A 24,458-nucleotide genomic window follows, 5' to 3' on the forward strand; every position below is an offset into this window, starting at 1 on the left:
ATCTATGTGGGGACAGACCCCACATCCACACGGGGACAGCCCCAAAGAGGGACAGACCCCAACCCTACATGAGGATAGACCGCAGCCCCTCGGTCCGCCGGTCCCCCCATTCCCTCCCGGTCCCTTCCGATCCCCCCCGATCCCTTCCGATCCCCCCAGTTCCCCCCCGGTCCCCCCGATTCCCCCCGGTCCCCCTGGTCTCCCCATTCCCTCCCGGTCCCCCCAATCCCCCCGACCTCCCCCATCCCCTTTATTCCCCCCGGTCCCCCCGTTCCCTCCCGGTTCCCCGCGGCCCGCGGAGGGGTACGGGGGGCGGCGGGGCCGTGCTGAGGCCGCGGAGCTGGAACTACTTTAGCACCGGGAGGCGGCGGCAGCGGCCGCGGGCGCTTTGTGCGGGCTCGGGACCCCCGGCAGGACCCCCCCCCAGCACCGGGACCCCTTCCCGGGAACCCCCCCCGGTTCTGCCCCGCTCCTACCGGGGGAGGGACCCTCGGGTCCGCCCCGCATCCTCCTCCCCCCGCCCCATTCCCACGCCCCCTCCCCAGATCCCCGCGCTCGGGTCGAGGCAGTTTGGTGAGGGGGGGACACCGGGGCTGAGCCCCCTCCCCGTGCGGGACCCCCGGGGGGCTCGGGGGGCTCCGGGCGATGCCGGCGGTGATGGAGAAGCCCTCGGGGATCCTGTCCCGCAGCCGCGCCAAGGCGGGGGGGGGGCGCACCGGGACCCCCCCCACTCCGAGGACGAGGCCAGCGAGGACGAGCCCGGCCCACGGTGAGTGACCCCCCCCCCAAAAATAAAATAAAATAAAATTAAATTATGCTAAACCTGCGAGCCCCCCACCCCCAGGACACCCCCACCCCAGTAACCCCCCCAGGGATGTGCGGTGTTAATTTGGGGAGGGGGCAGCACCGCCGGCGCCCCCCGGGGTTGGGATGGGTGGGGGGCACACACGGGGACACTGCGGGGGGGAACAAAGCCCCGTCCCCATTGTCCCCGGGCGCCCGCGTGTGCGCGGCCACAGCTTTGTTCTGTGGCGCTGGGGAGGGGGCTCGGCCGCGACCCCCGCAGCCCCCCCGGGGGTGAGGAGGGGTCGGTGCGGCCCCCCCGGTGACCCCCGGTGACCCCACAGACAGCATGATCCGCGTGGGCGCCGATTACCAGGCGGTGATTCCCGACTGCAAACCAGGTATGGAGATTTGGGGAGGGGTCAGGGGGGCTCAGGGGGGGTCTGGGGGTGTCCCCCCCACGCCCTGAGACCCCCCCGTTGTGCCCCCTCCCCAGAGAGCCCCGCTCGCTACAGCAACAAGGAGCTCAAGGGGATGCTGGTGTGGGCCCCCAACCACTGCGTGTCTGACGCCAAACGTGAGACCCCCGACCCACCCCGGGGTGCCCCTGTGGGGGGGGGTGGGATCGGGGGGCGATCCCATCCCCTGGTACCCCTCAACCCCTCCTGGTACCCCCCCAAACCCATCCTGGTACCCCCCAACCTGTCCTGGTACCCCCCAAACCCATCCTGATACACCCCAAACCCCCTGGTACCCCCCCAACACCCCCCTGGTATCCCCAAACCCATCCTGATACACCCTAACCCCTCCTTTACCCCCTTAACTCTTCCTTCACTCTCCTAAACCCCCCCAAAACTCCCCCAACCCCCCCAAACCCCTCTCCCTGTCCCTAAACCCCCCCAAACCCTCTCTTATTCCCCCTAACCCCCCCAAACCCCCCTGACCCCCAAACGCCCCCCCTCAGTGGACAGGTACATCGCCATGGCCAAGGACAAGCACGGCTACAACATCGAGCAGGTACCCGAGCCCCCAACCCCCCAAATCCCCTGCTGACCCCCCCAAATCCCTGCTGACCCCCCCAAATCCCTCCTGACCCCCTAACTCCCCCCCTGACGCCCCAAACCCCCTGGCACCGCTGGCAGGCGCTGGGCATGCTGCTGTGGCACAAGCACGACGTGGAGAAGTCCCTGGCTGACCTGGCCAACTTCACCCCGTTCCCGGACGAGTGGACGGTGGAGGACAAGGTGCTGTTCGAGCAGGCCTTCAGCTGCCACGGCAAGAGCTTCGCCCGCATCCAGCAGATGGTGAGGGACACAGGGACCCCAAAGGGACCCCAAAAACCCCAAAGGGACCCCAAAACCCCAAAGGGACCCCAAAAACCCCAAAGGGACCCCAAAAACCCCTGGGCTGGGGGCAATGGGGAGCAGAGATGCCACGGCAAGAGCTTCGCCCGCATCCAGCAGATGGTGAGGGGCACAGGGACCCCAAAACCCCCCTGAGTCCCCCCAACCCCCGGTGTGCCCCCAGCTCCCCGACAAGCTGATCCCCAGCCTGGTCAAGTACTATTACTCCTGGAAGAAGACGCGCGCGCGCACCAGCGTCATGGACCGGCAGGCGCGGCGGCTGCTGGGGCGGCGCGACCGCGACGACAGGTCCGGGACCCCAGACCCGTCCTGGGACCCCAAAACATACCCACAAACCTTCTGGAACCTCCCTAAAAATCCCATCCTGAACCTCCCCAAAACCTCTCCAAAAACCTTCTTAAAACCTCCCCAAAATTCACCCTGAACATCCCCAAAAACCTTCCTAAAACTTCCTTAAAACCTCCTCAAAACTTACCTAAAAACCTTCCTAAAACCTACCCAAAAGCCTCCCAAAATCTCCCCTAAAACTTTCCAAAATCCACCCCAAAAACCTTCCTAAAACTTCCCTAAAACCTCCCCAAAAACCTCCACAAAACCTTTCTAAAACTCCACAAACACGTTCCTAAAACTTCCCTAAAACCTCCCCAAAAACCTCCTCAAAGTCCCACCCTGAACCTCCAAAAAACCTCTCCAAAATCCACCCTGAACCATAAAAAACTTTCCTAAAATCCTGCCCTGAACCTCCCAAAATCCCACCCTGAACCTCCCCAAAACCTCCCCAAAACCTCCCCAGAAACCTCCCCCAAACCCCCAAAATCCCACCCTGAACCCCCAAAAACCTCCCTAAAACCTCCCCAAATCCCCAAAATTCCTCCCCAAAACCCCAAACCCCCTCTCCCCCCTGCCCCCCCAGCAATGACGAGACCGAGGAGCCCCGACCGAGCCCCGAGGGGGACCCGGAGCCCGCGGACCCCAAAAAAGAGGTTGCGGGGCTCACGGGGGATTTGGGGGGCTCAGGGGGGGTTTGGGGGGCGCAGGGGGGGTTTGGGGGGCTCGGGGCGATCACAGGGTGAAATTTGGGGGGTGGGTTTCAAGGGTGGGGTGAGGAAAAGAGGGAACCCCCTCATAATGGGGCCAGACCCCCCCAAAATGGGGGTGAATCCCTGAAGATAAGCAGGGAGGAGAAACTAAAGATGGTGTGTGACCCCCAAAATTCGGGGGAATCTTTGGAAATGGGGAGAACCCCTAAAAACAACGAGAGGGAGCTGAGGGTGGGTCTGGAGACCCCAAAAATTGGGGGAAAACCCCCAAAAATTGGGAAAGCCCCCAAAAATGGGGCAGAGGTGGCGCCCCCTGCTGGGGGGGTGGGGGAGAGCAGCGGCCGGGCCGGAACGTACCAAGTTCCAGTTGGGGGGGGGGGGGGGGGGAGAGGTGAATTCTCAGGGGGTTTCCCCAGCCATAACCGATTCAATCCCCTGAGCTAATTAACGAACGTGCCTAATTAATGCCTCTTTAGCCATGCCCGGCCAGGGCGGGCCCGCGCAAGGAGCCGCAGTACCGGCACCACCCCCCGGCGCGGCAGCGGCGCCGCCCCCCCCGCGGGATGCGCCTCAGCCGCGAGGACGTGGCCGAGGTGACGGCGAACCCCGACCTGGGCGCGCGGGCCCTGCGGCAGCTCGACTGCCAGCTGGTGGCGCTCAAACGGCAGGTGAGGGTGGGGCACCCCAAAATCCTCCTCTGAGCCCCCTCCCCAGTCCCTGATCCATCCCCGGGACACCCCAAACCCACCCCAAAACCACCCTGGGGACCCCTGCCCAATCCCGATCCATCCCCAGTCAATCCCCTCCCAATCCCGGATCAATCCCTGATCCATCCCCAGTCAATCCCCGATCCATCCCCGCAGGTTCAGCGCATCAAGCAGATCAACAGTGGCCTCAGGCAGGCGCTGGACGGGGGCCTGGAGGGGCTGCGGCCGCCTGAGGTGGGTCCTGTGAGCCCCCCGGTGTCCCCACGGTGTCACCACGGTGTCCCCTGTGAGCCCCCCGGTGTCCCCATGGTGTCACAGCTGTTCCCAGTTGTGTCCCCACAGTGTCCCCTCAGTGTCCCCGCGGTGTCACAGCGGCTCCCGGCTGTGTCCCCTCCAATCCCCCCAAATCCCCTCCCCCCCCCAGGGCAACAGCAAATTCAGCTCGCGCTGGACCACGGACGAGCAGCTGCTGGTGGTGCAGGGTGAGTGCTGCCCTCGTTAGGCTAATTAGCCTCGTTAGCTGCCTGTCTGTCCCTCGCTGTCCGTCTGTCCGTCCCTCACTGTCCGTGTGTCCGTCCCTTGCTGTGTGTCCATGTGTCCATCCCTTGCTGTCCATGTGTCCCTCACTGTCTGTCTGTCCGTCCCTCACTGTCCATGTGTCTGTCCCCCACTGTCCGTGTGTCCCTCACTGTCCGTGTGTCCCTCACTGTCCGTCCGTCCGTCCCTCACTGTGTGTCCGTGTGTCCCTCACGGTGTGTCCGTCCGTCCGTCCCTCCCAGCCCTGCGCCGTTACGGCCGCGATTTCCCGGCGGTGGCGGCCGTGCTGGGGAACAAGACGCCGGCGCAGGTTCGGAGCTTCGTGCTGGGCCCGCGGCGGCGCCCGGGGCTGGAGCGGCTCCTGCAGCGGGGCCGGGGCCGGGGGGAGCCCCCTGGAGAGGAGGAGGAGGAGGTGAGGAAGGGCCGGGGGGGGAAGGATGGGGATGGGGATGGGGATGGGGATGGGGGGGGTCTGAGATGGGAACTAGGCCCAGTCCCTACCCTGTCCCTGCTCCCAGTGCTGGGTGGGGCTCGGACTGGTCCCGGTTCTGAGCCTGGACTGGGGCAGATCCGCATCAGAGGCGGGCCCTGGTACAGTGACCCTGCCCCAATCAATCAATCAATCAATCAATCCACCCCAATCAATTAATGGCCATGCCTCAACCACACCACAACCCCACCCAGCCCCATCCAATCCCTGCCCCACCCATTCCAGCCCCACCCAATCCTTGCCCCGCCCACCCAGCCCCACCCAATTCCAGCCCCACCCACACAGCCCCGCCTTTCTCTCCACAGGTGCAGATCACCGGCGTTTCCCGCCCGGCCCCGCCCCCGCCGCCCTCCTCGGCCCCGCCTCCCGGCGCCGCGGCCCCGCTCCCCTCGCGCCCGCCGGCCCCGCCCCCTCTGCTGCGCCCGGCCCCGCCCCCGGCCCCGCCCCCCGCGCTCCCGCGGCCGCCCCCCCCCCTCCAGCCCGGCCGGGCCCCGCCCCCGCTGCTCCGCCCTGGCCACGCCCCCGCCGCCAGGCCCCGCCCCCCGGCTGCCGGCCACGCCCCGCCCCGCTGAGCGCCCCCTGCTGGGCCGGAGGAACCGGGGGGGGGTCCCGGGGGGTCCTGGGGGGGGGGGGTCCCAGTTTGCAATAAAGGTATTTTAGTACAGAGGCTCAGAGTGCTGCGGCACTGGGAGTGCTGGGAGGGACTGGTCTGTACTGGGATCCCTGTTCCGTACTGGGATCCCTGTTCCGTACTGGGAACCCTGGTCCGTACTGGGATCCCTGTTCCGTACTGGGATCCCTGTTCCGTACTGGGAACGCTGGTCCGTACTGGGATCCCTGTTCCGTACTGGGAACGCTGGTCCGTACTGGGATCCCTGTTCCGTACTGGGATCCCTGTTCCGTACTGGGAACCCTGGTCCGTACTGGGATCCCTGTTCCGTACTGGGATCCCTGTTCCGTACTGGGAACGCTGGTCCGTACTGGGATCCCTGTTCCATACTGGGATCACTGGTTTGCACCGGGCCCGCCCCCCCAGCACCACTCAGAGCCCGCGGATCTTTCTGGAAAGTTTTTAATCAGAACCTGGAAAATCCAACGCAGAGGGGGCGTGGCCTGGGCTCGGCCCCTCCCCCCGGAGTGCCCCCGCCCCCAGGGGCGGTGCCCGGGGCGGGGCTACAGCAGGACAGAAATGGGGGGAGGGGAAGGGAGGCCCCAGCCCCGCCCCTCCCCCACCCCCACCGGGCCCTTCCTGAGTGCGGGGGGAGGGGCAGCCCTGGGGGGAGGGGCAAGGACAGCTCTGTCCTCAAGGGGGGGGAGGGGCAGGGGACACCGCCAGGGGGGAGGGGACACCCCCACCCCCCCTAAGGCCACCCCCGGACTGTCCCCGTGTCCCCCCGTAAGGCTCAGGGTGACCCGGGATGTCCCCACACGGCCCTGGGCCACCCCAGGTGCTCCTGAGCCACCCACGATGTCCCCAAAGCCACCCGGGATGTCCCCCAGGACCCCTCAGAAGGGCCCTGGGCCACCTTGGGCCACCTCTCCTGTCCCCAATGAGCCTCCCCAGAAGGTGCCACCAGGATGTCCCCAAGGGGTCCCAGGACGTCCCCATGAATGAAACCCCGGCCCTGTCCCCAAGGCCCATCCAGGATGTCCCCATGATGCCACGGGATGGCCCCGGCTCCATCCAGGTGTCCCCATGGTCACCTGGACCCCCACAAGGTCCAGCCAGGTGACCCCGGGCGGTCCCAGGTTCAGCCCCGAGTTCCCCCAGATCCGTCTGGAGGTCCCAGGTCCGTCCAGGACATCCCAGGTCCATCCAGGACGTTCCTGGACCCCACAGAAAATCCATCCAGGGCTCCTGGGTCCATCCAGGGTTCCCGGGTCCATCCCAGGTCCATCCAGGACGTTCCTGGACCCCACAGAAAATCCATCCAGGGGTTCCTGGGTCCATCCAGGGCTCCGGGGTCCATCCCAGGTCCATGCAGGGGCTCCAGGTCCACCCCAGGAGCTCCTGGCTCCATCCAGGACGTGCCCACCAAGGCCTGGACAGGCTCGAGGTCCATCCAGGAGCCCCCAGGTCCATCCTGGTGCTCCCGTGTCCCCCCTGGGTGTCCCCACCGTGTCCGTGGCCCTGTGGCCATCTCAGAGCCACTCCTGGGGTGCCGTGTCCCTGTCCCCAAGAGCCACAGCTGAGGAGCCGCTCCTGGGTCACCACGTCCTCAGGAACTGCAACTTGGAGGCCACCTCAGAGCTGCTCCTGGGTCACCGTATCCATGTCCCCAGAGCTCCGTGGCCACCCCGGCGCCGTCCACAGGTGACCCCCACCGTCCCATCCGTGGCTCAGAGCTCAAGCTCGTTGGCCACCTTGCGGGCACTCCCGGGTCACCGCGTCCGTGTCCGCGTCCCCGGAGCTCCGTGGCCACCTTGGAGGCACTCCTGGGTGTCCGTGTCCCCGGAGCTCCGTGGCCACCCCACGTCCCCAGCGCTCGTGTGTGGCTCACAGCTCGAGCTCGTTGGCCACCTTGGAGGCGCTGCCGGGTCACCGCGTCCGCGTCCGCGTCCCCGGAGCTCCGTGGCCGCCCCAGCCGTCCCCGCCGTGGCTCAGAGCTTGAGCTCGTTGGCCACCTTGGAGGCGATGTTCTTGAAGGCCATGGAGGTGCCGGCGATGCGCTTGAAGCGGACGCCGTTGAGCGAGAGCCGGGGCAGCTTGCACACCTCCATCTCCCACTGCACGAAGGAGTCGTGCCCGGGCGCGCCGTGGGCGCACAGCAGCACGAAGCGCTCCTGGGGCTCGCAGCGGCAGCTGTTGGCGTCCAGCACCTTGCGGATCTCGCGCAGCATCTCCCCGGGCTCCAGCGAGCTCGTGGTCTTCATGCTCCACGTGAAGCGCAGCGAGCGCGGCTTGGCGTCGCGCCCGGCGTCGCGGGGGTCCTTGTCGGGGCCCACCGCGGGTCTGGGGGGAAATGGGGGGTTAAGGGCATCCAGGGTGTCCCCGAGATGTCCCCATGTGTCCCCAAGGGTGTCCGCAGGTGTCCCCAGGGTGTCCCCGAGGTGTTCCAGGGGTGTCCTCAAGGTGGCACAGGGATCCTGGGATGTCCCCAAGGTGCCCCCAGCAGTGTCACAAAGACCCCAGGGTGTCCCAAGCCAAGATGTCCCCAGGGTGTCCCCAGGGTGTCCCCAGGTGTCTCCAAGGTGTCCCCAGGTGTCCCCAGGGTGTCCCCGGGTGTCCCCAGGTGTCCCCCAGGTGTCCCCAAAGTGTCCCCAGGTGTCCCCAGGATATCCCCGGGTGTCCCCAGGTGTCCCCAAAATGTCCCCAGGGTGTCCCCAGGATATCCTCAGGTGTCCCCCAGGTGTCCCCAAAGTGTCCCCAGGATATCCCCAGGTGTCCCCAAAGTGTCCCCAAAGTGTCCCCAGGGTGTCCCCAGATGTCCCCAGGTGTCCCCAGGTGTCCCCAGGATGTCCCCAGGGTGTCCCCAGGGTGTCCCCAGATGTCCCCAGGTGTCCCCAGGTGTCCCCAGGATGTCCCCAGGTGTCCCCAGGTGTCCCCAGGTGTCCCCAGGATGTCCCCAGGGTGTCCCCAGGGTGTCCCCAGGGTGTCCCCAGATGTCCCCAGGATATCCCCAGGGTGTCCCCAGGTGTCCCCAGGATATCCCCAGGGTGTCCCCAAAGTGTCCCCAGGTGTCCCCAGATGTCCCCAGGTGTCCCCGCTCACCTGAGGGTCTCCACCCTCTCCTTGCTCTCGGGCTCGTGGGGGTTCCTCGGGAGACAAAAGGGGGGGCCCAGCTCAGCCGGGGGGGGCTGGGGGGGCACAGCCCCTCCCCCATCCCCTCCCCCACCCCCGGGGGGGCACAGACAGCACTGGGGGGGGGAGGGGCGGGGGGGACACACGGACACGCGGGGGGGACACACGGACAGACGGACGGACGGACAAGCGGGGAGAGGGGGCGCCATGCGGGGCCGTGCAGCTCTGGGGAGGGGCCGGGGGCTGGTTTGGGGGGGTCCAGGGGGTTTTGGGGGGCTCTGGGGGGGTTTTTGGGGTGGTTTTGGGGTGTTTTTGGGGGTCTCTGGGGGGTTTTGGGGGTCTCTGGGGTGTTTTTGGGGGTCTCTGTGGGGGTTTTAAGGGGCGCTCTGGGGGGTTTTGGGGTGCCCTGGGGGTGTTTAGGGGTCTCTGGGTGTTTTTGGGGTGCCATGCGGGGTCCGGCGCGGCCCTACCTTCTGGCAAACCTGAAAGACAGATTTCTACAAAGACAAACAGAAGAGAAGGGGGCGTTGGGGGGGGGAGGGGAGGGGGCGGGGACAGAGCCACCCCCTCCCCCCCCGAGACCCCCCCCAAACCCCCCAGAGGGGACGAGGGGGGACAGGGGGGGAAACAGCACCAACACCCCCAACCCAGGGTCTGTGGGGACAGAGGGACCGTGGGGGGGTCCCAAAGGGGACGTGGGGGGACACGGGGGTCCCAAAGGGGACACAGCAGGGACTTGGGGTGTCCCCAAAGGGACATTCAGGGATATGGGGGGTCCCCAGTGGGACAGGAGGGGACGGGGGGGGAAAGCAGCACCAACAGCCCCAAAGGGTCTGTGGGGACAGAGGGACAGGGGGGGACATGGGGGGGTTCCCAATGGGACATTCAGGGACAGGAGGGGACACGGTGGGGGGACATGGGGCGTCCCCAGTTCAGGGGACAGGAAGGGACATGGGGGGTCCCCGAGGGGACAGCGTGAGGGACAGGAGGGGACACAGAGGGAGGAGAAGAACAGAGAAGCCCTGAGAGCACCGAGGGGACACCTGAGGGAGGGGACACCTGAGGGAGGGGACACCGAAACACAGAAGGGACCTGGGGGACACCGAGGAGCCCTGAGAGGGGACAGAGAAGCCCTGGAGGTGACACCGAGGGGGGGACACCGAGCCCAGGACACACCGAGGGGAACAAACCACAAAGGGCACAGCCAGGGGACACCGAGGGGACACTGAGAGCCCAGGGGAACACAACAGGGGACACAGGAGGTGACACCAAGGGGACAGCGGGAGCCCAGAAAACACCAGGGGACACGCAGGTGACACTGAGGGGCAGTGAGAGCACCGGGGGACACAGGAGGGGACAGCGAGAGCCCAGAACACACCGGGAGGGACACGGGAGGGGACACCAAGGGGGCACCGAGAGCCCGGGGCACGCACAGGCGACACAGGTGCCCCAGGTGGCACCCGGGCGAGCTCACCTGCGCACGAACTTGGAGGTGAACTTGCTGAACAGGCTGGCCGAGGGCCCGCGCCGGCCCTGGCTGGCGCCCGAGGGCGAGGCGGGCGGGGGCAGCCCGGGGGGCAGCGCGTAGGGCAGGGGGTCCCGGGGGTCCCGGGGGTCCCGGGGCGCTCGCAGCTGCCCCGCGTGGAACGTGCTGCGGCTCGAGACCCCCCGCGGGAAGCTGGGCCGCTCCGCGGGACCCCCGCCCTGGCTGACGTTGTGCGCCGAGGGGGAGGCGGCCGGGACCCGGGGGGGGGCGGCGCTGCGGGGGGACAGACACCGAGTTAGGGGCACCCCTGAGACCCCGACACCCTGGGACAGCCCTGAGACCCCCCCGACGCCCAGGGGCACCCCCAGACCCTAAATGGGGGACGTTGCTGCCCCCGGGGGCCCCCTCAGAGCCCCCCCGGCCCCCACTGAACGCAGCAATGTGGGGCTGGGGGGCGTCGCCCACCCGCCATCTCCGCCCCGTTCCCCCCGGGACCCCCCCCCCGTGTTGGGGGCAGGCCGGGGGGTCCCTGGGGAGGGGTCCCCACCTGTCCTTGCCGTTCTGCAGCGAGCTCTGGCCCAGGCTGGCGCGCTCCGGCAGGGGCGAGTTGCGGCTGCGCGCGGTGCCCGTGGACAGGACGCTGTTCTGTGGGGGGGGACGCGGAAATGGGGGGGCTGGGGGGGGCACGGGGGTCCCCGACCCCCAAACAGCACCCACGGGACCGGGGGAGCCTGCACGGGGCACCCAGAGACCCCAGACCCACCCCGGGGGACCCAGGGATGGACACCCCCCATCCCCAGCCCGGCAGGTGCTGACCCCTAATGTGGGGGGGGTCAGGTGTTGGGGACCCCCCTCCCCAAATCCAGGGGGTCTAAGTGTTGGGGACCCCCCTCCCACCCAAATTCCCCCAAATCCAGGGGTTCCAGATGTTGGGAACCCCCCTCGGCACCAAAATTTTCCCAAATCCAGGGGTTTTAGATGTTGGGGACCCCCTCCCCAAATCCAGGGGGATTCCAGGTGTTGGTGCCCCCCTCCCCAAATCCATGGGGGGGTCCCAGGTTTTGGGGTCCCCCCGCCCACCTCCCATTGGGCACTGACCGTGGATGGGGAGGGGGTGCCCTTGGAGCGCTCCAGGCCGGGCAGGGGGCTCGGGGGCACCTTGGCCGTGCTGCCGGCGCGGCGCCCCCCGCCCCCGCCGCCCTCTTCCTCCCCGGCTCCTCCTCCTCCTCCTCCCGCTCCTCCTCCTCCTCCTCCCCGCTTGTTCTCGGCGTTGGCCGCCTGCGTTTTCTTCGAGTACGAGGCCGAGGTGGGGATGGAGAGCCCGGCTGGGGCGGAGGGAGGGGCGGTCAGGGTGGGGGTCCCAGGGGGAGACCCCATCCCCTTCGCCCGCTGATCACTGGGGGGGCGGGTCACACGGAACGGCCCCGAAACCCGGCCCCAAAATCACCCCCAAAATGGACCCAAAACCACCCCCGAAACCCGGCCCCAAAATCACCCCCAAAATGGACCCAAAACCACCCCCGAAACCCGGCCCCAAAATCACCCCCAAAATGGACCCAAAACGATCCCCAAACTGCCCCAAAACCAACCCCAAAACCGGCCCCAAAACAGCCCCAAAAATGACCCTAAAACCGCTCCCAAAACCACCCCCAAACCGCCCCCAAAATGGACCCAAAACCACCCCAAAACTGCCCCCACACCACCCCCAAAACTGCCCCAAAACCAACCCCAAAACCGCCCCAAAAGTGACCCTAAAACCGCCCCGTGAGGGCTCTGAGGGAGGCACCACCCACAGCCCCAGTCCCATTTGGGGTTTCACTCTTGGAGGTCTCACCCTGGTCGCTGACCCCCCGTGTCCCCATTTGGGTCTGGGGTCTCACCCTGGTCGCTCACTCTCCGTCTGGGGTCCCTGTCCCCATTTTGGGGTCCCTGTCCCCTATTTTGGGTCTGGGGTCTCACCCTGGTCGCTCACTCTCCGTTTGGGGTCCCTGTCCCCATTTTGGGGTCCCTGTCCCCTATTTTGGGTCTGGGGTCTCACCCTGGTCGCTCACTCTCCGTTTGGGGTTCCTGTCCCCATTTTGGGGTCCCTGTCCCCTATTTTGGGTCTGGGGTCTCACCCTGGTCGCTCACTCTCCGTTTGGGGTTCGCTGACACGCTGCGCTGCACCTTGTGCGCGGGGGAGGGGCCCGAGCTGTTGGCGACCTCCGGGGCCACGCGGGGCTTGAGAGACAGGCTGTCCTCCAGCTGGGGACATTGGGGACATTGGGGACATGTGGGGCTTGAGAGACAGGCTGTCCTCCAGCTGGGGACATTGGGGACATTGGGGACATGTGGGGCTTGAGAGACAGGCTGTCCTCCAGCTGGGGACACTGGGGACACATGGGGACATTGGGGACATGTGGGGCTTGAGAGACAGGCTGTCCTCCAGCTGGGGACATTGGGGACACTGGGGACATGTATGGGGACATTGGGAACATGTATGGGGACACAGGGACACGGGGGGCTTGAGGGCCAGGCTGTCCTCCAGCTGGGGACATTGGGGACATTGGGGACATGTATGGGGACACAGGGACACGGGGGCCTTGAGGGACAGGCTGTCCTCCAGCTGGGGACATGGGGACATGTACGGGGACACAGGGGACACCCGCCAGGCAGGGATGGGGACAGGGATGTGCCACCATGGCACAGCTGGGGACAGCATGGGGACAGGGCATGACAGGGAACGGTGTCCCCTGTGTCCCCCCCATCCTCTCAGTGTCCCCATGTCCCTGCCCGTGTCCCCGTGTCACCTCGGTGTCCCCGTGTCCCCTCACATCTCAGTGATGCTGCACGATCACAATGTGTCCTTGTCACCGTGTCCCCTCTTCATCCCAATGACCTCCAGTATCCCCTTGTCACCTGTCCCTGCCCGTGTCACCTCAGCGTCCCCACATCCCCTCACATCTCAGTGACCCCGCACCATTATGTGTCCTTGTCACTCTTCCCATGTCCCCCCAGTGTCCCTGCTGACCCCACAGCGTCCCCAGTGTCCCTGCCACCCCCCAGTGTCCCCAATGTCCCCACGTCGGAGCTCTTGTGGTCCAGCCGCAGGTACGTGGCCATCACCTCGTTGTACTCCTGCCATTCCCTGGTGTCCCTGCCATGCCCCAGTTTCCCCAATGTGTCCCCAGTGTCCCCCAATGTCCCCAGAGTGTCCCCAGTGTCCCCACCTCGGAGCTCTTGTGGTCCAGCAGCAGGTACGTGGCCATCACCTCGTTGTACTTCTGCCCCACCAGCGACTCCTGGATCTCCTCCCGCGTGTAGCCCATGGACACCATCAGCTCTGGGGGGTGACGGCGCCCTCAGGGGGGGTGACGGGGACACCGGGGTGTCCCCGTGTCCCCAGGGCTGCCCGGGGGTCCCACCTGTCCTGCGGGGGTCCTTGTAGTCAGGCACGGGCTCCATGTAGGGCTTCAGCTCGTCGTCCTCGTGGCCCACGTTCATCCAGCGGTCCTTCATGATTTGCTGGGGACACGGGGGACACGTCACCTCTGGGGACACTTTGGGGACGCTGCAGGATCCCCAGGGGGGTTTGGGGTGATTGAGGGGGGCTCTGAGATTCTCAGAACCACGCTGGGGGTCCCAGAATGAACTTGGGGGTCCCCAGAAGGTCCTGGGGTGCCATTGGGGGTCCCAGGATGACGTTGGGGGTGCCCAGAAGGTCCCAGGCTGAAGCTGGGGGGTCCAGGATGAAGCTGGGGGTCCCAGGAAGAATTTGGGGGCCCCCAGAAGGTCCCAGGCTGAAGCTGGGGTCCCCTCACCTCCAGGGTGCCCCTCTTGGTGGGGTTGAGGATCAGGAATTTCTTGAGCAGGTTCTCGCAGTCCGTGGACATGTAGAAGGGGATGCGGTACTTGCCCCGCAGCACGCGCTCCCGCAGCTCCTGGGGGCACACGCACCGTGGGCACCCCAAAAACATCCCAAAGACACCGTGGGGACCCCAAAACCACCCATGGGAACCCCGAAAACACCGTGGGGACCCCAAAAACACCCGAGACCCCCGAAACCACCTGAGAGCCTCAAAGTCACCCGTGGGCTCCCCAGAACCACTGAAGACACCTCAAAAATCACTTGTGACCACTCTAAAGCCACCCACAGGACCCTGAAACACCTGCTGGGCCACCAAACCACCCATGGGCACCCCAAAACCACCAAGAGGGATCCTAAACTACCCATGGTGACCCCAAAACCACCCGTGGCAACTCACAAACCACTCACAGTGACCCCAAACCCACCCATGGTCACCACCAAACCATCACGGAGACCCCAAAATCACCCACAGTGACCTCAAACCACCCATGGTGACCCCAAAATCCCCACGGTGACCCCAAAGCGAGTGCCCACCTTGAGGTTCTGGCCGTCGAAGGGCAGCGAGCCGCTGACCAGCGTGTACAGGATGACCCCCAGGCTCCACACGTCCACCTCGGGCCCGTCGTACTTCTTGCCCTGGAAGAGCTCGGGGGCGGCGTAGGGCGGCGAGCCGCAGAACGTGTCCAGCTTGTTCCCGAACGTGAACTCGTTGCTGAAGCCGAAATCCGCGATCTTGATGTTCATGTCGGCGTCCAGCAGCAGGTTCTCGGCCTGGGGACATTTGGGGACATTGGGGACATCATCAGGGACAGGGATAGTGGGACATCAATGGGGACATTGTCACAGGAATGGGGACACTGGGACGGGATCCGGGTGTTGGTTCTCAGCCTGGCCCGGGCAGGGAGAGCAGCCCAGGAGGGGTCATTGGGGTCTGGAGGGGTTTGGGGTGCACATGGGGCTGGTTTGGGGGGCTCAGGGGTGCCTGAGTGTGATTCTGGGGGTCCCAGGGTTCCCAGGGTGCCGTTTTGGGGGTCCCGGGGGTGTCTGGAGGATCCCAGGGCTGTCACAGTGCTGTTTTGGGGGTCCCGGGGGTGTCTGGGTGCCGTTTTGGGGGTCCCAGGGTTCCCAGGGTGCCGTTTTGGGGGTCCCGGGGGTGTCTGGGTGCCGTTTTGGGGGTCCCAGGGTTCCCAGGGTGCCGTTTTGGGGGTCCCGGGGGTGTCTGGGTGCCGTTTTGGGGGTCCCAGGGTGCCGTTTTGGGGGTCCCGGGGGTGTCTGGGTGCCGTTTTGGGGGTCCCAGGGTTCCCAGGGTGCCGTTTTGGGGGTCCCGGGGGTCCCAGGGTGCCGTTTTGGGGGTCCCGGGGGTGTCTGGGTGCCGTTTTGGGGGTCCCAGGGTTCCCAGGGTGCCGTTTTGGGGGTCCCGGGGGTCCCAGGGTGCCGTTTTGGGGGTCCCGGGGGTGTCTGGGTGCCGTTTTGGGGTCCCAGGGGGGGCTGCTCACCTTGAGGTCCCTGTGCACAATGAATTTCTGGTGGCAGTACTGCACGGCCGACACTATCTGCAGGACAGGGGGGTGTCAGGGGGGCCCAGCCCGGGTTGGGAGGCACAGGGACACCCCCAGCCCCATTGGGGACACCGGGGGGGGTCCCCAACCCTTTTGGGGGTGCCCAAGGGCTTCACCCCCCCCCCCAGACCTGTCGGAACTTGGCCCGCGCCTCCTTCTCCTTCATGCGCCCGTGGGCCACCAGGTAATCGAACACCTCACCTGGGGGGGGGAAACCCGGGTCAGGACACCCCAAAAATATCCCAAAATATCCCCAAAAATAGCCTAAAACATTCACAAAATATCATCCCAAATATTCCCCAAAAAAACCCCAAAACATTCACAAAATATCATCCCAAATATTCCCAGAAAATATCCCCCAAAAATATCCCCAAATCCACGGCAGGTAATCGAACACCTCACCCGGAGGGGGGACACACTTGGGTCAGGACACCCCAAAAAAATCCCCCAAAAATATCCCAAAACGTTCTCAAAATATCATCCCAAATATCCCCCAAAAATATCCCCCAAATCCACGGCAGGTAATGGAACACCTCACCTGGGGGGCACAGGGTGGGGGTGAGGGGCACTCCAAGGTTCCCCCCCAATTCCTGTGACCCCCCCAAACCCCCAGGACCCCCCAAATCCCCCACTCACCCCCGCTGGCGTACTCCATGACCAGGTACAGCGTCTTCTCCGTCTCGATCACCTCAAAGAGCTTCACTGCAAGGGGGTCGGGGGGGTTGGAGACCCCTGGGACCCCCCCCAAAATGTGGGGGACACCCCCAAAGGGGTGGGGGACACCCCCAAAAGGGTTGGGATACATCTGAGGGGGTCTGGGGGTCTCACCTATGTTGGGATGGTTCAGGACCTTCATGATCCGCACTTCCCTGAAGAGCTGTGACAGGGACAGGGACAGGGGGGATTTTGGGGGTGTCAGAGGGGACAATCCCGGATTTGTCACCCCAAAATCGGCTGTGACCCCCTCCCCAGGGTGACAGCACCTCACCTTCTGCAGGCTGGAGGAGTTGAGCTGCGTCTTGTCAATGATTTTCACGGCCACCTGTGGGGGGAGAACGGGGTCAGTGTCCCCGGGGATGTCCCCACACCCTGGTGGCACTCATGGGATGAGGACCGAGAGCTTGGCACCATCCCTGTGCCATGGTGGCACTCACAGGGACAAGGACCAGGACCCAGAAGTGTCCCCACAGCACGGTGACAGTCACAGCTGAGGAGCAGGAAGCTCCTTCCTGTGCCAGGTGGCACTCCCAGGGCAGGGACCAGAGCTGTCCCCACAGCACGGTGCCACCCATGGGATGGGGACAGCAGGCCTGTCCCTGCGGTGCCACCCATGGGATGGGGACAGCAGGCCTGTCCCCGTGGTGCCACCCATGGGATGGGGACAGCAGAACTATCCCCGCGGTGCCACCCATGGGATGGGGACAGCAGGCCTGTCCCTGCGGTGCCACCCATGGGATGGGGACAGCAGGCCTGTCCCCGTGGTGCCACCCATGGGATGGGGACAGCAGGCCTGTCCCCGTGGTGACACCCATGGGATGGGGACAGCAGGCCTGTCCCCGTGGTGACACCCATGGGACGGGGACAGCAGGCCTGTCCCCGTGGTGACACCCATGGGACGGGGACAGCAGGCCTGTCCCCGTGGTGACACCCATGGGATGGGGACAGCAGGCCTGTCCCCGTGGTGACACCCACAGGAGCCCAGAGCTGTCCCCACACCGCGGTGGCACTCAGGGCTGGGGACAGGAAGTCACCCCTGGGCCACGGTGGCACTCCCAGGGCAAGGACCAGGACACAAAGCTGTGCCCACAGCAGGGTGGCACTGGAGAGCGGGGACTGTCCCCACACTGTGGTGGCACTTCTGGGGCAAGGACAAGGACCCAAAATTGTCCCTGAACCACAGTGTCACCCACAGGCTGATTCCATCCCCACCCCATGGTGTCACCCACGGGCCCATCCTGTCCCCACACACGGTGTCACCCACAGGACACGGCCTGTCCCTGTGCCACGGTGTCACCCAGGGGCTGATCCTATCCCTGCAGTGTCACCCACGGGCCGATCCCATCCCCGCACACGGTGTCACCCATGTTGATCCCATCCCCGCACACGGTGTCACCACAGTCCCCCCCGTCCCTGTGCCCGCAGTGCCACCCCCAGCGCCGTGCCCGGGGCAGGACCAGGGCCCCACTCACCTCCTTGCCGGTGAGGACGTGCCGGGCCAGCTTGACCTTGGCGAAGTTGCCCTTGCCGATGGTTTTGAGCAGCCGGTAGTTGCCGATGTGGGGCTGCTCCTCGGCGGCCGTGCCCGCGTTGCGGCCCCGCAGCATGCTGGCCTTGCCGCCGCCCTTGCCCTCCACGGCGCCGGGCTGCGGGGACACCGAGGGACACCGAGGGGACACCGAGGGGACGCTCGATCAGCCGGGGCCGGCCGCGGGATCCCGGCGGGCCCCGGGAGGAGCCGGGAGCGAAGTCCGGAGCGGCGGAGCCGCGCCCGGCCCGGCCCGGCCGGGAGCCGCCCCCGATACCTGCCGGCACCTGACGCAAGCGCGGCGGTTTCGGGCTGGGCCGCCAGGGCGGCGAGGGGACAGCGCCGTGCCACCCGTGTCACCCCCTGCCCGCGAGGGGACGCGGCCACCCCGCCCTGCTCCTGTCCTGAAGCGCCCAAAGCCCCCGATTTCACCCCAAACCCAAACCCCTGCACAGAGCTCACCCCCAGCCCAAAGCGGGGCAGCCCCCGGTACAAATCGGGCACAAACCCCCCCTTCCCGCACCCCGAAAGGCGCCGCGGGGCCCCCCGAAGGTCACCCGGGCCTCGGGGACGCTTTGGGGCCGTTCCCTTGGCGGGGACGGCGAGCGAGCCGCCCCCGGCCGGGGCTGTCAGCGCTCCGGTGACAGCGGAGATAACGGGAGCGCGTGAGCGGGCGGGAGCCCGAGCCGAGCCCCCCGCCCGGCGCCGCCCCGGGGCCCCCCAAAACCCGTCCGGGTTGGTTCCTGTGGGGGCACAGCCCCGCTCCCCCTCCGTGGGAAGGAAACCGCCGGCGGAAGCCACGGGGGAGGCGCCGGCGATGGCGCAACCGAACCCCGAGATTTGGGGCGAGAAGGCGCCGGTTTGGGGCCCGCTGAGGTGGGGGGGACGCACCGGAGCCTCCCCTCCTCCCCCCAAAGCCCAGCGCGGTGCTGTGGGAAAAGTGAAGGGAAAACGGGAATTCCTGCCAAAAAACTGCCGTGGCAACGGGGCGGGAGCGTGCGGAGCCATCTGGCCGCGCTGCCGGGATTCGCTCGGGCTCCTCTGAGGCGGCACCGACACCGGAGCCCCCCCGAGCCCGGGCGGGGCCGCGGCACCAGAACCCCCCGAACCCCCCCGGGGCATTCCCGTATTTCCTCTGATGGCCGAGCGGCCAAAACCACGGCAAACGCGGCAAAGGAGGCACCGTGCTGCGGGAACGGGGCACCGGGGAGGCCGCGGTGCTCCCGGCGCTGCTCGGTACCGGCTCGGAGCCCCCTCGTGCCTCAGTTTCCCCAGCCCGCCCCACGAGGGGACTCACCCTGGGCACGGCGCAGCGCCGGGAGGGACGGACGGAGGGAGGGAGGGAGGGAGCGGGGACCGGCCCGACCGGTCGGGGCTGAGGCCGCAGCGGGACAGCGCGGGTGGGGCCGGGGAACACCTGGAGCGGCGGGGCGGGGACAGGAACGGGGCGGGAACGGGAAAGCGGGCAGGGGAGGGGTGGGGGGGCTGTGCCGGTGGGGACAGGGCCAGGAGGGTGGGAACGGGCACCGGGATGGACACCGGGGTGGGCATTGGGATGGACACATGGCCACTGGAATGGCCACTAAATTCCCATTGGAATGGCCACTGGAATGGCCACTGGAATGGCCACTGGAATGGTGGCACCAGTGTCAGTGCTGAGGCTGCAGGGATGTCACCAGGGCTGCCATGATGTCACCAGCCCAGCAGTGATGTCACCAGGCCTGCAGTGACATCACCGGGCCCAGCAGTGATGTCACCAGGCCTGCAGTGATGTCACCACAGCTGTGGCAATGTCACCAGCCCAGCAGTGATGTCACTGGGGCTGCCATGATGTCACCACAACCATGGTGGTGTCACCAGCCAGATGTGAGGATCCCGGGCACCCACGCTGCCAGCATTAACTGGTGCCCACTGGTGGCACTGGGAGCGGTCCCTGAGGTGTCCCCGGGACCCCAGCCCCAAACTGGTGCCCGCTGGTGGCACTGGGAGCAGCTCTGAGGTGTCACTGGGACCCCAGCCCCAAACTGGTGCCCACTGGTGGCACTGGGAGCAGCTCTGAGGTGTCACTGGGACCCCAGCCCCAAACTGGTGCCCACTGGTGGCACTGGGAGCAGCTCTGAGGTGTCACTGGGACCCCAGCCCCAAACTGGTGCCCACTGGTGGCACTGGAAGCAGTCCCTGGTGTCCCCAGCCCCAAACTGGTGCCCACTGGTGGCACTGGGGGCAGCCCTGGGGTGTCCCCGGGACCCCGGCTCGGCACGGCAGCCAGCGCCGGTTCGTGCGGCGCCGCTCAAATGTCAGCCAAATTTAGGCGTTTTTGCAGATATTTTTTTATCTCCCAGCCCAGCAGCGCGGGCTCGGTGTGAGGGAGGGCCGGGGGCTGCTGGGGGGCAGGGAGGGACCCCCCGATTTCGGCTGCGGGGCCGGGGGGGATGCGCGGCCCCCCCGCGCGGCGCTGCCGCCCCCTCCCCAAATCTCCCAGCCAGGAATAATTTTCCTCTGGCGTTACATAACGGCGCAGAAATAAAAGGAAAAGCGCCCAGAACGAGGAGAGGGGGCTCGGTGCCACGGCCGCGGGCACAGCACGGGTGGCACCGCCTTGGCCCGGCTTTGGGGACGCTGACACGAGGCCACCCGTGCCCCCACGCGCCCTGCCGGGGTCACTGCCCGGCTCCGGGGGCTCCACGGTCACGGAACGGGGGAAATCTCCCCAAAATGCCCCCCAGAATGGGGGTGTCACACAGCGGGGGGGCTGAGGAGCCCCCCGGGCCCTCCCCAAAAGGGCTGAGCCAGCAGCGGGGTCTGCCAGCAACGACAGGAGCTGGGGGCAGAGAGGGACCCCAAAAACCCCCAAAATTCACCCCAAATTGGGGAACCCCCCAAAGGAAACCCCCTCACACCCCAGACACAAAACGGGGGGTGAGCCCCAAATTCCCCACTCTGGATGGGGCTGTTCCCCGCTCACGGGGGTCAGAACAGGAGGAATTTGGGGGGTTCACCCCACAGAGCCCCCCTAAATCCACTCCCAAATTGGGGAACCCCCCAAAGAAAACCCCCTCACACCCCCAGACACACAAGGGGGGGGCTGAGCCCCCCATTCCCCACCCTGAGGGGGGCCGTTCCCTGCTCACCAAGATCAGAACAGGAGGAATTGGGGGGGTTCACCCCTCCGAGCCCCCCAAATCCCGGGAAGGGCTCCGAGCCCGAAGCAGCGCTGCCGCCGCCCCCACAGCCCCCCCCCGGTTTGGGGGGGCGCGGCAGGGAAGGGAAGGGGGTGGGGAGGGGAAGGGGGTGGGCTGACGCCCCCACAGCCTGAGCGTGCAGCCGTGGAGCTTAGGGGGGACACAATGGCACCCCAAACTTGTCACCCCACAGCGGATCCCAGAGCCCGGGGGTTCAATGGGGGGGGGGTCTGGCATCCCCCTGCCTGCCCCTCTACATTTGGGGTGCAAGGCTTGACCCCCTCACACAAAATCTGGGGTTGTGCACACAAACCCCCACTGCTGCAGGGAACCCCAAAATGGGACCCCTAAATTTGGGGTTGTGCACACAAACCCCACTGCTGCAGGGAACTCCAAAATCTGGGGTTGTGCACACAAACCCTCACTGCTGACCTGCAGGGAACCCCAAAATAGTACCCCAAAGTTTGGGGTTGTGCACACAAACCCCTCCTGCTGGCCTAAAGGGAACCCCAAAAGGGGACCCCAAAATTTGGGAAGGGGATCATTCCATGAGAGGCCCAGAGCACTCTCCCAATACAAAATCCAGCTCTGAAGGGGGCCACTCTCAGGACCCCCCACCCCACTGGAGGCTCTGGGAGACCCCAGGGTCCCTCATGGGGGTGGGAAAAAAGAATTGGGGGACCCTCGGACCCCCCTTTTGGACCTCACAGAGGGGCCCCGAGGCCCTTCAGGGCCCCCTCTTCCCTCACAACACAATCCCAAACCCCTTCAGTCCCTCTTTTCCTTCATAAAAGTATCCAGAGCCCCCCAAATCCCCTCCTTTCTCCACATAAAACACCCCAGGATCTCCTTTTCCACTCCCAAAAATGTCCCAAGACCCCTTTACACTCCCTTATTTTCCCTCTCAAATCCCCTTTTTCGCTCAAAAACCCACCCAGGTTCCTGCCAAACACTCTATTTACCTCAGGAAATCTCTCAAATCCCTTTCGGGCCTCGCTTTCCCCTCACAAACAGACCCCAGACCCTTTTTAGCGCTCTCAGGGCAGCTCAGGATCCCCTTTGCAGTCACAAACCGGGCACGGAACCCCCGGTTCCCCTCACAGAACAGCCCCAGGCTCTCTCATCCCCTTTTCCCTCTCGGATTCCCCTTTTTTCCCTCAAAAACCAGCCCAGGTCCCCCTCCAAACACCCTTTTTACCTCACAAAATTACTCAGGCCCCTCTAAGACCCTTTCTCCCTCACACAAACGCCTCAGATCCACTCAGTTCCCATTTTTTCCACATGGACGGGACCAGGACCCCCCAATCGTCCTTTTCACCCTCTCAGATCCCCCCTTTCCCCTCACGAATCAGCCCCCGAGCCCCTCAGAGCCCCTTTTTCCCCCCACAAACCCACCCCGAACTCCCCTTTTCCCCTCACAAACCGGCTCACGATCCCCTCAAGCCCCTTTTTCCTCCCTCAGATCCCCCTTTTCCCCTCACAAAAATCCCTCAGTCGCCTCTTCCCCTTACAAAATTCCCCTTTTCCCCCTCGGCCGCCCCTCTCCCCTCACGCTGGGAGCGGCTCCCCCTCCATCCCCACCCGATCGCCGCCGTCCCTCCCTCACCTGTTCCGCGTCCCTCTCGTTGACGGTCGGCAAAGGGCTGCGACCGCTGCTCGACATGGCGGCCCCCCCCCCCGCGCCGCCGGCGACTATCGCGATAGGGGGAAGCCGCGGCAGGCGGTGTGCGGGGAGGGGGAAGGGGAAGCGGGGGAGCTCAGGGGGCGGGGGGGGGGCCAGGCCAGCGGCATTTGGGGGGCCGGGAGAGGAGCAGGGGGAGCGGGCGGGGTCCGCCCGGCCCGGCCCGGCCGCCGCCGCCGCCTCCTCACGCCGCCGCCGCCGCCTCAGCGCCCCGCGGCTCCCAACATGGCGGCCGCCGCCGGCCCTCGGCCATTTCCGCCGCCGCGCCGGAAACACCCGACACGCCTCCCCGCGCCGCTTCGGCTCTGCCCGGACAGGTTCGGCTGGCGGCCGTCACAGACTTCGAGCGTTTCCGCCTCCGCCACGGAGTTACATGAAGCTTCCTTCGGTACTTTCCGCCGAGCGCCGCGGGAAGAGCCGAGCGCCGCCCGCGCCGCCGCGACTCCGAGTGGAGCCGGAAATAGCCGAGTGAGGCCGAAACACCCGAGTGGATGCGGAAATAGCCGAACACCTCTCGGCAGACTTCGGGCGCTTCCGCCCGTGACGGAAACACCCGAGCGGAGCCGAATCCCCCTCCCCAGCCTTGATGGGGACCCCAGGATGGGGCGAGGGGCGGCTCGGACCGCAGGACCCTCCCCCAATTTGAGGGGGCTCTCCCGGACCGCAGGACCCTCCCCGAATTTGGGGGGCTCTTCCGGATACCTGGACCCTCCCCCAATTTGGGGGGCTTTGCTGGACCCCTGGGTCCTCCCTGATTTTGGCTCCTTGTCTGCACTGGTAGCACTGGGAGGGGGCGTGGCCAACCAGAGAAGGGCGTGTTCTCACCCAGCCACGCCCCCTCTGGACCAAAGGGGCGGGGCCAGGATGGGGGAGGGGGTTCCATGGGCTCCCCATCGCTCGGGGCACCCCCGGGCGGTGCTGGGGGTGGGGGCGGGGGATGGAGGGGGGGGTGCATTGGGGGGGGGGAGCACCCAGGGGCTCCCCCATCATGGGGGGATCCCCATTAAAATCCTCGCAATGGCTCCTCTGGACGTGGGGATGGGCTGAGACCTGCCGGACCCTCATCGCCCCCCACCGTAGCCCCCCGTAGTGGGGAGGGGCGCGGATGGGAAAGGCGAGCGACCCCTTTAAATTTACCCCGGAGCCCTTAAAGGAGCCCCAGGGGCCCCACGGCAGCGTCCCCAGCCCGGTCGGTCCCCGCCCGCCGCCCCGGGCCTCGCCATGGAGCCCCCGGTCCCGGTCCCGGTCCCGGCCAGCCCAGGTGAGCACCGAGACGGGGGGGAGGGAGCGGGGGTGCGGTGGGACCCGCCCTTGGTGCACAATGGGAGCGGCGCTGGCCCTTTAAGAAGCCCCCCGACCCTTGTTGGGGGGGTCCCAAGCCCTTTGCCGGCCCCTGTCATCGGCCCCGGGCTCTTTAACGGGGTCCTGTCCCTTTAAGATGACCTGATCCTATTGAGGGTTGCTCCATCCCTTGACATTATCCCGATGCCTTTAAAATGTCCCCAGGAGTTCAGGGTGTCCCCCCTTTAAAATGTCCCCAAGAATTCAGCGTGTCCCCGTTTAAAATGTCCCCAGGAGTTCAAGGTGTCCCCCCTTTAAAATGTCCCCAAGAATTCAGCGTGTCCCCCTTTAAAATGTCCCCAGGGGTTCAGGGTGTCCCCAGGAGTTCAGGGTGTCCCCCCTTTAAAATGTCCCCAAGAATTCAGGGTGTCCCCCTTCAAAATGTCCCCAGGAGTTCAGGGTGTCCCCTCCATCCCACACGGCCCCATCCGATTGGGGACCTCCCTGTCCCTTT

At 66.3% G+C, this 24,458-nt stretch overlaps 2 protein-coding genes across 3 annotated transcripts; one reads left to right on the forward strand and one right to left on the reverse strand.

Moving 5' to 3' along the window:
- Positions 1-1,113: 1,113 nt before the first annotated feature.
- Positions 1,114-7,239, forward strand: LOC128950260 (REST corepressor 2-like). Its single transcript, XM_054295143.1, has 12 exons — positions 1,114-1,184; positions 1,280-1,360; positions 1,748-1,800; positions 1,926-2,087; positions 2,311-2,435; positions 3,061-3,130; positions 3,664-3,855; positions 4,051-4,128; positions 4,319-4,376; positions 4,674-4,808; positions 6,610-6,711; positions 7,103-7,239. The coding sequence occupies exons 1-12, from the start codon at positions 1,133-1,135 to the stop codon at positions 7,237-7,239; spliced, it is 1,245 nt and encodes a 414-aa protein (XP_054151118.1). The 5' UTR covers positions 1,114-1,132.
- A 248-nt stretch (positions 7,240-7,487) lies between these two features.
- On the reverse strand, positions 7,488-22,739 carry MARK2 (microtubule affinity regulating kinase 2). 2 transcript variants are annotated; one of them, XM_054295136.1, is made up of 18 exons: positions 22,589-22,739; positions 17,745-17,918; positions 16,544-16,597; positions 16,384-16,432; positions 16,192-16,257; positions 15,686-15,756; positions 15,493-15,549; positions 14,531-14,767; positions 13,950-14,069; positions 13,554-13,653; positions 13,359-13,471; positions 12,267-12,393; positions 11,248-11,474; positions 10,697-10,794; positions 10,138-10,422; positions 9,134-9,160; positions 8,634-8,678; positions 7,488-7,874 (listed from the first exon to the last, which is right to left on the reverse strand). In XM_054295136.1, exons 1-18 carry the CDS (start codon positions 22,643-22,645, stop codon positions 7,523-7,525), a joined length of 2,259 nt encoding a protein of 752 aa, XP_054151111.1. In that variant the 5' UTR covers positions 22,646-22,739; the 3' UTR covers positions 7,488-7,522. The 2 variants fall into 2 exon arrangements, with proteins under 2 accessions (XP_054151111.1, XP_054151113.1); XM_054295138.1 differs by lacking the exon at positions 9,134-9,160.
- Between the last annotated feature and the right edge of the window lie 1,719 nt (positions 22,740-24,458).

This window comes from Melozone crissalis, unplaced genomic scaffold, assembly GCF_028551555.1.
Source record: "Melozone crissalis strain CALT ecotype California unplaced genomic scaffold, PUWL_Pcris_2 ptg000533l_1, whole genome shotgun sequence".
NCBI classification, from domain to species: domain Eukaryota; kingdom Metazoa; phylum Chordata; class Aves; order Passeriformes; family Passerellidae; genus Melozone; species Melozone crissalis.

Excerpts from the sequence above, each read along its gene's own strand:
- MARK2 (XM_054295136.1), bottom strand. The coding sequence starts at position 22,645 with ATGTCGAGCAGCGGTCGCAGCCCTTTGCCGACCGTCAACGAGAGGGAC. Across the intron at positions 15,550-15,685 it reads CGCGGGCCAAGTTCCGACAG|ATAGTGTCGGCCGTGCAGTA; the intron begins GTCTGGGGGGGG and ends CCTGTCCTGCAG. Across the intron at positions 14,070-14,530 it reads TCGACGGCCAGAACCTCAAG|GAGCTGCGGGAGCGCGTGCT; the intron begins GTGGGCACTCGC and ends GTGTGCCCCCAG.
- LOC128950260 (XM_054295143.1), top strand. The coding sequence starts at position 1,133 with ATGATCCGCGTGGGCGCCGATTACCAGGCGGTGATTCCCGACTGCAAA. Across the intron at positions 1,801-1,925 it reads ACGGCTACAACATCGAGCAG|GCGCTGGGCATGCTGCTGTG; the intron begins GTACCCGAGCCC and ends CACCGCTGGCAG. Across the intron at positions 3,131-3,663 it reads CCGCGGACCCCAAAAAAGAG|CCATGCCCGGCCAGGGCGGG; the intron begins GTTGCGGGGCTC and ends ATGCCTCTTTAG.